Below are 16,057 nucleotides of genomic sequence, written 5' to 3'. Positions count from 1 at the left end.
CTTTTTTACTTGTTTTCAGGCATTCGCATTATAATAAATTATGCAGTTTTTGTTGCTTTTCAATGCTAGTAAAATATTTACAATGGCATAGTCAATTTGCTGTTTTATGACTTCCTAAGCAAATAGGAATAAAATAATCACCCGCTTTTAAACTAATGCAAAGTGAAATACTTGGGAAAATAACTTTAATGCCTACAATGTGAAAAAGAATTTGCAACATTTAGAGAGAAGTTAAATTTGCCATCTTTGCAGATTTAACTGGAATTATGAATCATTATTAGAGCAGAGATACGATAGCTTGAAATGGAAATAGTTGAACGACATTTCAATTATTTTATGAGGCAACAGCTCTCGGCACACACAAATCCTCGCAAAACTTTAAGGCAATGCCATTCCATTCTTTGTTGAAAATGCTCGAAATGGAAATTAAAATATATTTTTTTTCTGAGCGAGCGAAGAAGAGGTGGAGGATGAGTTCATTTCGATTTTGCATTTTGCCTGCATGTCAAATTTCTGTGAAATGCATTTTTATTAAAAGCGCACAAGAGATGAGAACTAAAAAAAAACCCACACGCACACACACACACACACACTTAGAGAGATGCTCGTGTATAGTTGGGTGTGATTTGCATTGGGCGGATTTTGTTCGTTTGGCAACGACAACGGCAATTGAGGCGGCAAATTTAATGCGCGAAAAGAACGTATTTCATTTGGTTTGACTTTTTCGATGTCACGCTGCGTATGAATAATATGCATGCATGTGTGTGTGTGTGTGTGTGTGCTTCATATGCTCAACGCTACGTATGTACATACGTTACGTATACGCCAGCGTGTCGCTGCATGTGGCAAAACTGGGCAAAAACTGTGCATAAAAAGGGACAACCTACGGCGAAATGAGCAGTAGCAGGCGGCAAAAACGTATACGAGACGTTGGCCGGGGTTTGTGTGTGTGTGGGTGTGTGTGTGTGGTTGGCTTTTAGCTTGTGATTGAATTTTGCCAACGACATTGGTTCGGTCAGTGCCGAAGACCCCGAAAAACCCAAGCCCTCAACAACTTTTCGACTGACCGAATTTCATGTTGGGTTTTTTTTTTTATTTTTTGTGTTTTTCTTGTTTTTGTTTTCGTTTCTTGCTGCTGCTGCTGCTGCTGCGGCTACAGGAAATAGGAAATGTTTTTCATATTTAAATTAGCTGCGCTGTCGCGCCAACGTGGCCAATAATGCGCCTTCTTCTTGGTCTTGTTGTGGTTGTTATTATTGTTTATTATATGCTGTTGATTTCACATCTTTGGCAGCTTTCATTCAGCTGCCTTTCCCTTTTTCCCGTTCCCCCGCTGCTCACACACACACACCTCGCATTAATTGCGACGACGACGACAATGATGACTGGGGATAAATTCGGTGAATTGAGTGACACGCGGAATATATCATGTGAGTTTTTTCCCCAGTCTCTCAAAAATCAAGAATCAACAGCAGCCGCAGCCATCGCAGACGTCGCAGCAGCAACAACAACAATAAAATAAGCCAACGTGACATGACTCACGTATTTTCTTATTTTTTGTGTTATTGTTGTTGTTGTTTTATAGTACACTCTCATGTGGTTGTCAAATTGGGTACTTTTATAGCCCTACCAGCCAGCCAGCCAGCCACAACAGACACGACAGATACGAGAAGCTAATCTTGAGGAATTACTCAATGAGTTGAGAGTTGAGATAGTAAAAATACAAAAATACGCGGAATATCCCACGCATACATAAATATTTTTAACCTTTAGAATGCACACCTACAAAATGTGTTCATAAACAACTAGCTACTTTATCATTAAAGAAACAGTAGTAAGCAAAATTATTGAATGAGTCTTAGAAATATATTTAAACGTTATATACTTAAGCATTAGATATTTTGAGACTTGGGCAGTGCTAAATCAATTAAACAACTAACTAATCAAGTGAAATGTGAGAGAGGAGAACTAAAAAAGACTGAAAAATCTGATGATGAAAATATAAAAAAAAAAAACGATTGATAAAATAGCGTCAAGTTATTATTAATTCTTTGCCAAAAAATACATATTTTTTTTTATGGAGAGCATGCAAAAGGATTCAAAATGAAACTAAAGCGAGACAAAAAGACACAAAAAGCAGGCAAGCAATACACATAATAACATAACATTTGAGCAAGCAAAGAGAAGACACAGATAAAGTGCAAAAAGATAGTGAGTGAGATAGAGAGATAGATAGAGAGAGAGAGAGAGAGAGAGAGAGAAAGAACTTGGGCATACGTACGATCTGTCAATGAGTATAGAGGCCTCCTGTTCTTTAAACCTGCAAAAGGGTTACAATAATCAACAACGATAATAGTATACAAATAACGATCATAAAGTAGAAGTAGGCTAAAAGTAAGTTTTAAGTAAGTAAATATAGTAGTAGAGGTTGGTTCCTTATTTTTCTTTTTCTTTTTTTTGTGGTAAAACAAGAGTACAGAGCAGAATTATTGTATTTCGTATTTGAGTTGCAACAAACAACAATAAATATATAGATATATAGAGAGAGATAGATATATAGATAGAGATGTACATAAACAAAGACAACACAAGAACAACAAAATATAAGCAAACAAAAAAAAAAAAACACAACAAAATTTCGATTCGTTTTTGTTCTTTTTTTGCATAAATAATTGACGCTTATTTTATTGTGTAGCGAAAAAAAGGAAACAAAACAAAAAAAATGCAAATAAAAAGTCAACAGAAAAATGCCATGTAGACATACAGCTGTGATCTTTGAAATAGCAGTGCGACAGAGAAAAGACTATGTAACCGTTTTTTTTGGTTATTCCTTTTTGTTAGTTGATCGCTAGCACATTGTTTTTGTAAAATGAAGCATAAAGATAAGAAAACAGCAAAAATCCCGTTAGATTTGATCAGTTTTTCTGAAATTTTGATATTTTTACCCAAGTGCACCACTTTTGGGCTGAACATTAGAATAGCAGTTTTTTCTTTTCTTCCACTAAAAAAGCCGAAATTGTTTTTAATTTTATGAAAAGTGAGTTTAATTTGGTTTATTATTGTAGTTTATACGACAATACACTATAACTATAAAAAAAAAATTTAATTTTAGTGTGTAAAGGACCTAACTGGTCCAATGTAGAGAGGAGGTCCTTTCTTGAGATTAGGAAGGAGCAAAATTGTATAAAAAAGTTCTGTGTTGCCTAAAATGTTTTACCAAAATGGTTTTTAATGACATAAATTATAAATCAAAGCCTGAAAACCGTAGTGCGATACAAAAAAAACACAATTTTAGAGGACCGATGCATAGTGCTCTTCAGCTAAACTAATCCTTTTGCATCCTGTAGGGATATTAAAGCAGGGCTGAGTTGGAGAACTAGTGAAGTGGCTATTGGCCGAAGACTGGTGGATACAAATTTGAATACCCGAAGTCCAGAAAAGGTGCAATTACTTGGTTATAGACATCTCAAAGCGAGGTGGGAGTTTGCCAAGCGCCACTTGAACTGGCCATTTTCCAAATGGCGTAATATCCTTTGGACAAATGTGTCTAAACTGGTGTTAATTATTAGAAAAGTTCAAGACAATATGTCCGTTGACCACCAAACACCTAAAATGACCTAAACCATACCCTTAAGACCGCTAAACATGGTGGTCTTAAAATCACGATATGGGCATGTTTCTCATACAGTGGTGTGGGACCTATAAATATGATCGATGAGATCATAGACCAAGAAATCTTTGAAAATATATTAAGAAACATCATGCTGAAGTATTCTCAGGATGAAATGCCCCTTCAATATGGACTTTTCAGCAGAGCCACGAAACCTAAACACAACGGCCAACTGGTCACGGAGTGGTTTGGTCATGAAAAAAACTGATGTAATGCCATGTCAGCACAGTTCCCGGATTTAAATCCGATTGGAAACTGATGGAGGACTTCAAGCATTATGTTGCCAAGAAATCCCCGACATCTAAGCCACACCTTTGACAAGTTGTACAGGAGGTATAGGGCCAGAATCCCTGCAAGCGTTTCGAGGACGTGGTGGACTCCATGCCACGTAGCTGTGAGGCTCTAATAGCCAATAAAGGCTACACAACAAATTATAAGGTCGTATTCAACTCGAAATTTAGAAGGATTAAATTATTTATAAGATTTTTTGAAATTTATTACATTTTTGTTTTTTTCACTGCTATTTCAATGTTCTTCATAATACGGACATTTTCAAATGTTAATATCCACATTCGGAAAAATATTGAATTATCCAAAATGAAAAATATGATTAATTATCGCAAATTAAATATATTAAGCTGTTATAAAAAAATTTTGTCTCGAAGTTGTGTTTATAATAGTATTTTTCAACTTTAAATGTGTAGGTCGTCTGCACTGCTATTTCAAAGATCACAGCTGTATGTATGTGTGTGCGTGAGTGTGTGTGTGTGTGTGTGTGTGTGACGCCCTAAGGTATGCAATGAAAGGCGAGTAAGCGAGACAAATGGGACTCGAGTAGCTTAATTGAGACATCACGTGCGAAAGTTAAGTGGCGTTGAGGTGTGTGTGACTCTGTGTGTGTGTGCGTGTGTGTGTGCAGTGAGCTGGGGATTAGCGGAGGTCACTTGGATATAAGTTGGCTCTCGCTCTGCTGACGCAGACAATGGCGAACCAACGGCAATGACCCCCGGGCAATTGATAGATAAGCGACTCGACTCGACTCTCGACTCAACTCTCGACTCGTTGCCTCGCTCTTGTGACGTCATTGTGTCGTGCACGTCACAGCTACAACAACAGCAACGAGAATAACAACAGCGATGTGCAGCAGCTGCACAAAAGTCGAAGTTGAAGTGTTGACATTTAAACAAACACACACACACGCACACACGCACACACTCACATCATCGCCATTGTCTCTGAGTTGCATTTTAAACTTTTTTGCAAATGCCAACCGCACACACACACACACACACACACACTTACAAGTGGTTGCAAGTTATGTACTTTGGCTTTAAAATTGATGCCGATGCAAGTGGCAATTTACATGCCAGATAAATTTCATTGGCATTTCTATGCATGTTGCTGCATGTTGTCCAACAATCGACCTGACACCTGCAACACACGCTTCACTGGCTCTTAACTCTTAGACCAAAAAAAAACACACACACACACATAAAAACAAAGCTCTCGTTAATGGATCCTGCCTGTCAATTGCTTCTTCATCCTTGGCATCAGCTTTAAGCAGCTCCTTCAAAACTGCCTGCTAACTAACTAATTGTGTTACTTTATGTTTCCATCTTCATTCTCTCTTCTCTCTTCTCGGTTCTTTTTTCTGGTTTTCTTTTCCTGAGTTTTAAACGAGGTTTGCAGAGTTCTTCAACTTTTATCAAAGTTAATTAACGTATTTAAGTTGACAGCGCGCTGCGCTGCTGCTTGACAAAAACCTTTTGCGACTTTTATTCCAGCTAATTCTTTGCACAATTTTTAAATAATATTATTAACTAGTTTCTGGTCGCTTTTCAACTTGATGAGTTACTTTTATCTCTTGTCGTTCGTTCATATTGTTTCGCAAGTTGCGTTTTCCTTTCCTTTTCACAATCTTCAACTCACTTTTAATCGCTCTTAATTGAATTGAAAATATTTTCTACACTTTTTAGTGTACTTTGTGGTTCTCTTCAAAAAATGTTTAACAATATTAATCTTTTAATGCACCTTAATAACATAAATTCATTATTATTTCACTTTATTTTATTATTTATCATTTCTTCATTATTTGGATATATTTTTTTGAAACAGAAAGCTTCACATAAAAAATTTAGTTCATTTTGGAAAAGCGCTTTATTTCAAAATGAATTTGTTTTCTTTGTGAAATTATTAAGCTAAAGAAACTTATATAATACATTTGTTACAATACGAACTCAATTAATCAATGCTTTGTGAATAATAATATTTGTTGTATTATTTATCATTATTCCTCTCTTCATTTAGATTGATTTATAACTTCAATCTTAGTTAGTTTTCAAATAAATTGTTGACTATTTTTAATATTTGTTTGCTTGAGCTTTACTAAATATTGATTGCTATCATTTTATTAATTTTTTTTTACTAATAACAAATCATGTGTTATATAAATTTAACGTTTCATTATTGCATATAATTTTTAATTGTAATAAATTATTGACTGACTTTTCTTATTATGTTTTTTCTTGACCATATTCTATTTGATCTATATTTTTTGTATTATGTTGTTATTCTATTATATTGTATTCATCATAAGTTGAATTTTCGAACATATTCGAATTTTTCGGAAGTGTTTTCTCTACTTTCTGATAATCCCGCCATATTATTATGATGCTCTGCAGGAAACTTTTACATAAGCTAAAAATAAACCTTTATTTTTGTTTTATAATTGGATTACTAACAACAAATTCTTTAATATATTAGTTTAACCTTGAGCTAAAAAATGAAATGTGCCGAACCTTCAAAACTTTCTTAACCTTCGTCCTTTACTGTCTTAGCCCAGCTATTTGCATCCCTCTTCAATTGAGTCGCCTTCTGCGAAGCATCTTTCTTGGGCTATTTTCATAGATGCTTTCATAGAACTGTCGCAAAAACTATTTTGCTCAGCTATTTTGCTGTGCATAATTGTTGCGGCGAACTTGAACTGCCAAAGTCTAGTGGCATATGATAGATATATAGAAATATTTTGGCCGATTGTTTCGTGTCTCGAAATCTATTTATTTGCCGGTTCTTAAAAGACGTCACTAACGCAATCAATTGAATTGTTATTGCACTTATTTTATCTCGTTGTTGTTGTTGTGTTTTGGCCTTGACATTTGCCAGCCGCAGTCAGTCAGCTAATTATTTGTTATTAGTGTTGAAATCTTTATGAAATTTTCACTCAACTTGCTCGTTGTCATGACAGCCAAAAGCTGGCCCAGCTTCTCTCTCACTGCAGGTTTGCACAGTTTGTGAGTGTGAGTGTGTGTGTGTGTGTGTGTGTGTGTGAGGGTGAGGGTGTGTGTGTGTGTGCAATTGACAGGCTCATCAACAACATTGTTTGAAAGTGGCCGAGTGGCAGAGAGACTCTCTCGCATGTCTCACCGACAAAATATTCGAAAGTTGATTGAAAGCAAACGCCGCAGCAAATACGGATAAGAACATTGGCTGGCTGACTGACTGGGTGACTGACTGACAGAGCGATGGACGGACGGAATGACTAGAGGCCTGCCAAACTTTAAAACAGAGACCCAAAAAAGTTTTCGCACAACAGGCGACAGACCGAAAGGGACAGCGAAAAAGAGAGCGAGAGGGAAAAAGGAATGCAAATTGCGTCACTGTCGCTGCCAAATGGCCAAAAAGGGAGCCAAAAAAATGCCTCAAAAATACCAAAAATATTTATTTCAACTATGTATAATTAAATCGTTTTTATGTTCCTAGTCCGTCGTTGTCATCGTCGTCGTCGTCGTCGCACATAGCACCGAGTTGCCCTGTTTCCTTTTCTCCCTTTTTCCCCATTTCGAATCATTTTGTTCCTTCATCTTTTTGTTTTTTTTCTGCCCAGTGCTCAGTGCCATGGGCCACTAAACTTGAGCTCATCCAACTTTAGAGAACAGTTTGTCACACAAGGACATTTTTGGCTTTTATTTGCATTTGCCACACAGCGATATTGAGAGAGTGAGAGACTCTATTATGCAATATTTATCACACATTAAATAAATTAAATAGCCCAACAATTTCGTTAATCTTCTCGAATAGCGCTTATTATACGAAGGTTAACTTTTTGTATAAAATTTTTAAAGATTTTCTTCATCATAAATTATTCGAATTATGTAAAAAATGCTTTAGCTATTTATTTTTATTTTTAATGTTAAATTAAATTTTAAATCCTTCCAATACAATACGAGTTTCGATCTACAAAAATCTACTTAAATTACTCCATGTTTTTATTTATTTTAGACTTAAGTATATAGTCGCTATGGTTCATCTCAGTGCAATAAGGAATTGTATTCGTTATTGCAATAAAAAAATAATAATACATTTTTATTTTTATAGTGTAAAGTTAACTTTTTATAATCGTTTTTTTAAATTGTTATAATGAGAGCTTCACAAATTTAAGTGTGACCGTTTTCGTCAACATTTGTGTACCTAAAAATGACTCAAGAAATTGACAAACAATTCATGGTCACACTGAAGATCAAATCAACCAAAATCAACCATTTCTGAAGCTTAAGGCTATTAAATGAAACATAGGGTTAAAAATGCTATAAATCAATGCTATTCAATTTTATATTCATTGTTACGGATAAGAATATGAATGCTAAGATTTCTGTTATTTATTATTATTATAGTTGCCCTAATCGTGAATAATCTGTATTAAATATTTAAACAAATTTTATTGTTTCTTATTATCAAAGTTAGACATTTTAATTAGTCAAGCACTCGATGTTTAACATTGTCAGAGAATTATCATCATCTATTTAAAATCTCTATTTCTAATTAAAGAAAAGGAAACTATATTTATATGAGGTGCCAAATTGCTCAGCATAATTGCTATAAATCTGCATTTCGTTTGATATTTATGTTTACTAAAGAGCCAAAAAACAAGCACACAAACTAATCCAATACATTTGAGCTCTAGTGTATGAAGCATTTCGGTGAATTGTTTTGTTTCTACATACAACTTGTTGTTTTTCTTCGCTTTTGTTGTTGTAGTTGTTGTTGTTGTGGTTTCGCTTGGGTTGAATATAGATAAGTATGTTTGGGTAATTGGTTCGTTGTTATTGTTGTTTTTATTTGGGGTTTTTAAGTGTTTTGCGGTCCAAATATTTTTGCAATTTTTCATCTACGATTTGCGCGATATTTTTGCTGTGGTACTATATTTTTGGTGTGGGGCCGCCTTTGAGGCACAGTCTTTGTCGATGTGCGCGATAGATGAGATGCCTGATGCCTGATGATGCGGGGGGAGGAGGAGCGAAAAGTCATGTAAAAATAGCTGTAAAATGCTTCTATGCCCAAGGTTGGCACTGGGCGTGACCAAAATGCCCGCCCAATTCCATATGGTGGCGAGATTTGTGCCCCTCGACAAAACTACATCTCGCTGCTACCTGATGCTTTGATATATCACATAGTATATAGTACATATATATATACACGAATAGTATTTTTTTTATTTGATATTTTTGTAGTTTGTAGTTTGCAGTTAGTTATTGTTATTGTTTTGCGCTTTATGCATTATGATTTGAATGAGAAACAGCGGCAAAGCGAAACAACAAACGAACAAACGAAAAAGCACTTTTCGGGTTCTCCAGTTGGTGTCGCATTCGCATGTGCAACGTACTCACATATGTGGTATGCCTAAAAAACTCAGCCAACACACACACAGAACTTTTGCAGCAACTAATTGAAGTCCGAATAACGCCCAGCCAGGGACTAAAAGTCAAAATGCTTTTGCTTTTGCATGGCTTTGCATATTTTTGCGAAAAGTTGCCGCATCCTTGACTGACCAACCAACTGACTGACTGACGGTCTGCTTTTAAGCGTTGTCATAACAATGGTCAGAGAGTTCTGCCCAGATTGCTTACAGGCCAGAGAACATAGCAGCTGACGTTAGACCGCATACCCACACTACACACAAACACACACACATACCCGACACACACACACGCACATTCGCATTCCGGAACCCTGGATGCTTGGACATTGGACACTCTCATTCGACTTTCGACTGTGGACTGCGGACTAGAGGAATTTATGGCGAAAAAAGGGGCAGCTAAATGTGGCAAAATGCTTGCAATGAATTCTACGAATGCCATCAACGGGGCGGAGTTCAGGCATCATGATGATGCGAATGATGATGTTGCCATGAGTTTTCAGATCGAAAGGCGTCACCTAGAACTCTCCTAATGCTGCAATGTGCCTTGAAATATACCATACACACACATATACACACACACATCTCTGGCAAAGGTGTGGCAAATATCCATTTGCTTTGAGCAGCAGCAGCACATAGCATAAAAGTGAACCACAATGGCAACAGATGCAGCAAATTACGACTACGAATTACTTGCGACTCCTTTTTCAATGTTGTTGCTTGGTTCTTGTCGAAGCAATAACAAAATTGATGCCAGTTGGCCAAAGAAATTGCTGAAAGCTAACTATGTGGTTACTATGTCGCAAAAATTTCTGTGTTACAGCTGTGCAAAATTCGACCCGAGTAGTTGGTATACAAATAATTGGATATCAAGTTGCATTTCGACCTGGTCGAGTTGTAAAATACTTCAAATACGTATAAATTGGCACAAATTGAATGCAAGTCGACTAGCTTTATAGCCTTATAATAGGCTAACGAGTAACAGTTGTAAGGCTTAAGTTACATTTGCAGTAAAAGGCTGACAAAAGTTGTATGTAAAAGAGTTGGAGATTATAAAAAACAAGTAAGAAAGCTACAGTCGAGTGTACTCGACTGTGAGATACCCGCTACCTATTTTGTTGTATATCGATATAGTACCGCATTTAAAATATACCATAGACGGCACAATATACCAGATTGTCGGCCAAAGCAAATTAGATCCCCAGTAAGTAGGCGTTTTTGCCCATACAAAAGTATTTCTTTAATAACTTCGATAATTTTTATCTGATCGCAACCAAATTTTTAGAAATCATAACTATTATAGTAGTTATTGTATATTGTATAATTCGCAACTCTAGCTTTAAAATTACGCTTGTTATTCGATTTTTTTTTGATTTGCGTGGGCGGAAGGGGGCGTGGCAAAAATTTGAAACAAACTTGATCTGCGTGCAAACATAACAAATGTTGTCGAAAAAAAAAATTATAGTTCTATCTCTTATAGTCTCTGAGATCCAGTGTTTCATACGGACGGACGGACAGACGCACAGACGGACATGGCTAGATCGTCTCGGCTGTTGATGCTGATCAAGAATATATATACTTTATAGGGTCGGAGATGCCTCGTTCTACCTGTTACATACATTTCCTGCCGGCACCTTCTACCCTATGGGTAGCGGGTATAAACATACATTGAAGTGCCCTAGTTTTGTCATAAAATTGCTGAGAAATGTTACACAGTGAAGAATTTATAGAGTAAAGCTATATTCGCAAGCACACTAAACACATTTTGTTGGTTGCAAGCTCTTTTCACCAACATTTGTGTGCCTAACATTGACAACGTAAAAGTAAAGCGTTATTCCCTGAGACCCTAAATAAATTCTGCTGGTCGTAAGCTTCACATGTTACAGTGTGACCGTTTATGCCAACATTACTCTGCCTAAATTTGACAAGGTAAATTGACAAACATTTTTCATGGTCACAATGAAAATAATGTTAAACAATTTTCTTTGGTTGCTGTTTTCTGTTTTAATGAGGACTTCATATATAAGGAGATTTGTTGTAGCTGTGAATAGACTCAATTAATGAAGAAAAGTTGTAAGTAGAAGGGGGAGTAAAAAAAACTCTTAATATAGAAAAGTTGTAAGTAGAAGGGGGAGTAAAAAAACTGAAAGTAGAAGTGCGAGTTCAATAATTAAGGGCAGTAAAAAGTGGAAACTCTAAGGGTGAACGATATACTATACAATAGTTTATCAATACTCTTATACTTGTTCACAAGCTACAGTATTCAATCACTATATACTATTCTATAATGCCCAGCAACCTAATACACCCAAACACACAGGCACACACTTTAAAGAACGAAATGATGAAGCCAGAAATGCGAAAAGTGTCTCGAATGGTTTTCATTTAGATGATATTTAACGAGTACTAAATCTTAATGCATAGTATAAGAGTGAAATGTTTTCGTGTAGTATAAGAAGAAGAAGAAGAAATCATAAGAATTAAGAATGCATCGAATTGGCGATATCAATTGGGGAAATGTGTTGAATAAGAACCGATAATCGAGAAACGATAATAAGCATAAGATATATCGTATATGTATGGTATTTGTATGTCTATAGCTTAAGTATAATAGGTAAGTGAGATTGATTTTTGTAGTATTTACCTTTCGCTAGCGATGCTTGAGTTTCTGGACATTGACTTTGGTGACATCTCAAAGTCCGAATCGGAGCGATATAGAAAGGATTCGCGACGTTGCGGTAAATTCTGTAGTACCAAACCAGCGCTGGGTGAACCGCCTTCAAGCGGTGATCGGGCGCCCTGGCCATTTTCTACATCGAAACTGTAAGAAAGAAGAAAGAATAAGAGATGTTTGTTATTAATTAGCTGATTACAACGCTGCTTATTATCGACGGAGGGGGAGAAGGAGGAGGGAAAAAGGGAAGCACAGCAAAAAGTTGCAGACGCAACGCTTTTAGGCCAAACTCTTGAGCCATGTTATAAATGGGCTGACGGCCAACTTGATTTGACAGACAAGACGCCAAAACGAAACTTTTCAGTGCCCAAAAAAATAAAGACAGGCGGGGGGGGGGGAAGTTGCTTGAGGTTTGAGTGGGTATCAAACAGGCAGCCTACAGGAAACGGAAGTGCGCCTAACAAGGCGCTTTTAAAGTTTTTCAATTCGTTAGACATTTTTCGCCTTGCGTTCGTTGTCTGCGACAGCAACAGCGACAGCGACGCTTATGAAAAGTTTTCTCGGAACGGCAACGCGCACATACTTTCTGCTTTTTTCTTACCCGCAACGCGCAACCACGAACCGAATGTAGCCAAGTTTATTGAGAACTTGCTGAAAGTTGACTCCACTTCGGAGCAAAACCATTTCCACAACCAACCAAAGTTCAGTTCAACGATCAAGTTGCTGGCGGTTGTGCTCAAGGATCAACTTGTTAACATTGATGGCGCCACCTGGCGGACAGTAGAGTGTTAGTTACGTAGAAAGCAAATTATTTGCTTATTTGCTTAGTTATGTATATGTTATTTTTCATATGACATTTAACGAATACAATTTCAAAGTTATTCCAAAATGTTTCATAATTATTTTGCTGTTGTTGTCTCATTGTTTTGATTTGCGACAATATAAAGTTAAATTGTTAAATAAATTAAATGATGCCCCATAAAAAGTCACACACAAATTATTTATACGAATGCAGCGGTGAGTTTTCAAAGCTTAAAAGTTTGATTGAGTTTTCAGCTTTCAAATGCAGTTCGTTCTGTTGTCCCCTGGCAACAGCTGCAACTACAAAGAGAGAGAGAGAGGGAGAGAGAGAGAGAGAGCAAGTGTGACAGGCATCAATCTAAACGCGTTGTCATAATTAAAGAAAATACTTTCATAACCAAAAGCAGATGCTGTTGTCGTCCAGTTGCTGCTCTGGCAGTTTCCTTTTGCAACTTCCTCTCTCTATTTGTTGTTTTTGGTTTTTTCGTTTTTGTTTTTAGGGGACCTGTGACGCAGCTGTGTCCTCGCCACGGCCTGGAATTTTTGTTGCTGCTCCTGTTTTTGCCACCGCGCTATCAGCAGCCCGACTTGAAGGCCACGCTTTTGGCAGCGAAAGTCGTAAAGAAAAATGATGTTTTAAGTAAAATTTATATCGGGGTCATTAAGTAAACTTGGCACAAAGTTGACGCTGGCTGGCTGCTTCTGTCCCGTTGTTGCCTCGACTCTCACTTCTCTAGTTGTTGTTTGCCCCCATCCCAGTGTTGTTGTTGCTGCTGTTGTTGCTGTTGTTGTGCGCAACAATGTCGCCATTTGCCATGGCATACTTTGTGCCACTTTCTCCAAGTTATGGGGGCAGAGAGAGCAACGAGAAGTTATTTCTTGGCTGGTTTACAGTTCGACAGCTTTTTGGGTTTTGTGTTTTTTTCTGTTTTTTTGGGAGGACTTTGCAGCTTGTGTATCGGTTTCAGGGTTGGTGATAGCGACTGCATTTGCACTTGCCACAACATGTTGCAGAGCTGTGTTGCTTAAAGTTAAATGGTTAGTCGCTTGCTTTTAGTTTGTTATTCAGTCCGAGTTGGTTCTTTAGGCAGTCACTTATTCACTTCATGCATTCATTTATACAATCATTTGTGATCCAGCTACTTCCTTCTTAACAAACTAATTAAGTTGGGGTGTTTGGGGCTTAGCTCTGCAGAGATGATGCCGCTGGCATCACTTGAATCTATGCCACACACACACACACACACACACATACTCGCACACTTACATATAAAATAATCACAATACACAATCACAATCACACTCATCACAATCAGCTTGGGTCGTTCATTTATTTGCACATATAATTAGGCGCATGAGGAGCGAGTGCCGTGGGGCACATTTCCTGCCTTGCCACACACAGAGAACAATGCCAATCTCTTTATCATCCTCTACCTCCCTCTCTCTCTCTCTCTCTCTCTCTCTCTCTCTCTCTCTGTCTCTCTCGCTCTTCTTACTTCTCGTTGTGGCATTAAGCGTCTTTGCCTGTCACTACTGTGTCACCATAATAATGTGGAAACTCGGCAACTGATTTGCCAGCGCCTGCAAGTATGCAACACTCACGAGCTGTTAAGCCATCCAAATCAAGTTGCAACACCCCCTCTCCTCATACTCCCCACTACATCACCTGCTGCTTTGCAAGTGCTGCTGTCAACTGCACTCTTTGATATTTGCTTTACAACTCAAGCCGTAGCTTAAGTTTCGACTTGCTTCCATTAAATTTAGTATTTATGCTTTTCATAATATTTGCACTTCTTCCATATGATGCTAATTGAATTTTGCCTTTAAAAAGTTTTTAAACATTGACAAGTCAAAAATGACTTGTTTTAATTAAATTATTTATATACCTATTATTAAGATTTTACATAATTTTCAGTGGAGTGGCAACGCTTTTATTATTATTCATATTCGAATCTTCCTTTTATCATAGGTTTTTTTAAGGAATGCCTAAGTATTATTATTATAAATTCTATTATTATTATTATTAATTTTTGTATTTTTCATTATGATTATTATTATTTTTTTTTTATTATTCATAATTTGTTTTTTCAAATTTTATTTAAAATTAAATTCTAAGGCAACTCACAATTTAATATTACGCATGCTTTTTTTTCACTGGCAACCTTGCCAGATTATCCACTTTTCACTAAGCTCTTTTAAACTGTCATTTCTTCACTCGCTGCTCTGCTTCAGAATAATGAAATGTTGTACTATATATGCCATATACATAGTGGCAATGCTGACAGAATTAACGCTAAGCTCGTAAGCTGTTTATTCTTTTAATTTGGTGACATTTTCTGTGTGCACAATGTGTGGCAACGTGCTACTCGCAGAGTTGCCACTTGTCACAGAGTCGACACGTTGCGGTTAACGCTTGTCAGCAGTTGACTTAAGTCGTTCATTCAGCAACAGCAAAAGCAAAAGCAAAAGACCCAATGAATGCACTCACATGATTCACAAATGCAATGCATGAGTGTTTGAGTGTTTTAGTGTGCGTGCGTTGAAAGTCCTTGGCCACAGGATTCCCATGCGAAAATGCGAATGCGAATCTGAATCTGAAGATGAAAGAGACTCTGAAACTGAACCCAAAAAAACCAATTCGAACGACACATGCAGCACACTAGCAAATGATGATGATGATAAACATGATGATGATGAAGATGATGATATGAATGGTGGGAGATGCTTTTGGGGCAAGATAAACAAACAAGTAGGAGGCAAAAAAAAAAAAAACAAGAAGAAAAAAACACAGCAGCAACAACAACAAAAACTGTCACAAGGCCATTAACAAAAGCCTGAGACTGACTGCGACAACAGACAGACAGACCAAGAAAGCGAAACAGAGAGAGAGAGAGAGGGATATACTATAGAGACAGAGAGAGCACTATAGATGGGGGCAGCTGTAGGTGGCGTTGCCATTTGCCACTGCTGTGTGAAAACCAAATTAAAAGTGCGAGCGAGCAGCGTGCGATATGAAATGAGCACAGCTAGACCAGAGGCAGGCAAGGCATCAGTCATGCCCCCCCTCTCCATCCCCCTCACCTTATTGCTACCTTGACTATATTTCCAAGTATGATATGTGGTGTGTGTGTACGGCAAAAAGAAGCTGGGCAACAGCCTCCAATCTGCATCTGCATCTGCATGTTGCATAATTTGGCAGCGTGTGTGTGTGTGTGGAGAG

The 16,057-nt window shown here is 37.2% G+C and overlaps 1 protein-coding gene across 12 annotated transcripts in view; it reads right to left on the bottom strand.

The window, feature by feature from the left end:
* The window catches only part of LOC132797332 (cAMP-specific 3',5'-cyclic phosphodiesterase), a 237,285-nt gene that overhangs the window by 25,907 nt on the left and 195,321 nt on the right, over positions 1-16,057 (bottom strand). For 7 of the 12 annotated variants that reach the window (XM_060809028.1, XM_060809029.1, XM_060809032.1 and 4 more), the window contains 2 exons: positions 12,007-12,183; positions 2,282-2,320 (listed from right to left, as the gene is read on the bottom strand). In XM_060809028.1, the coding sequence (XP_060665011.1) occupies positions 2,282-2,320; positions 12,007-12,183 (216 nt within the window). Of the gene's footprint in view, positions 1-2,281; positions 2,321-12,006; positions 12,184-12,637; positions 12,860-16,057 lie in introns of those variants that run through there. The other 5 variants (XM_060809030.1, XM_060809031.1, XM_060809035.1 and 2 more) reach the window with 2 other exon arrangements.

This window comes from Drosophila nasuta, chromosome X, assembly GCF_023558535.2.
Source record: "Drosophila nasuta strain 15112-1781.00 chromosome X, ASM2355853v1, whole genome shotgun sequence".
NCBI lineage: Eukaryota > Metazoa > Arthropoda > Insecta > Diptera > Drosophilidae > Drosophila > Drosophila nasuta.
Note: the sequence above shows the minus strand (reverse complement) of the source record. Positions and strands in the feature narration are given on the sequence as shown.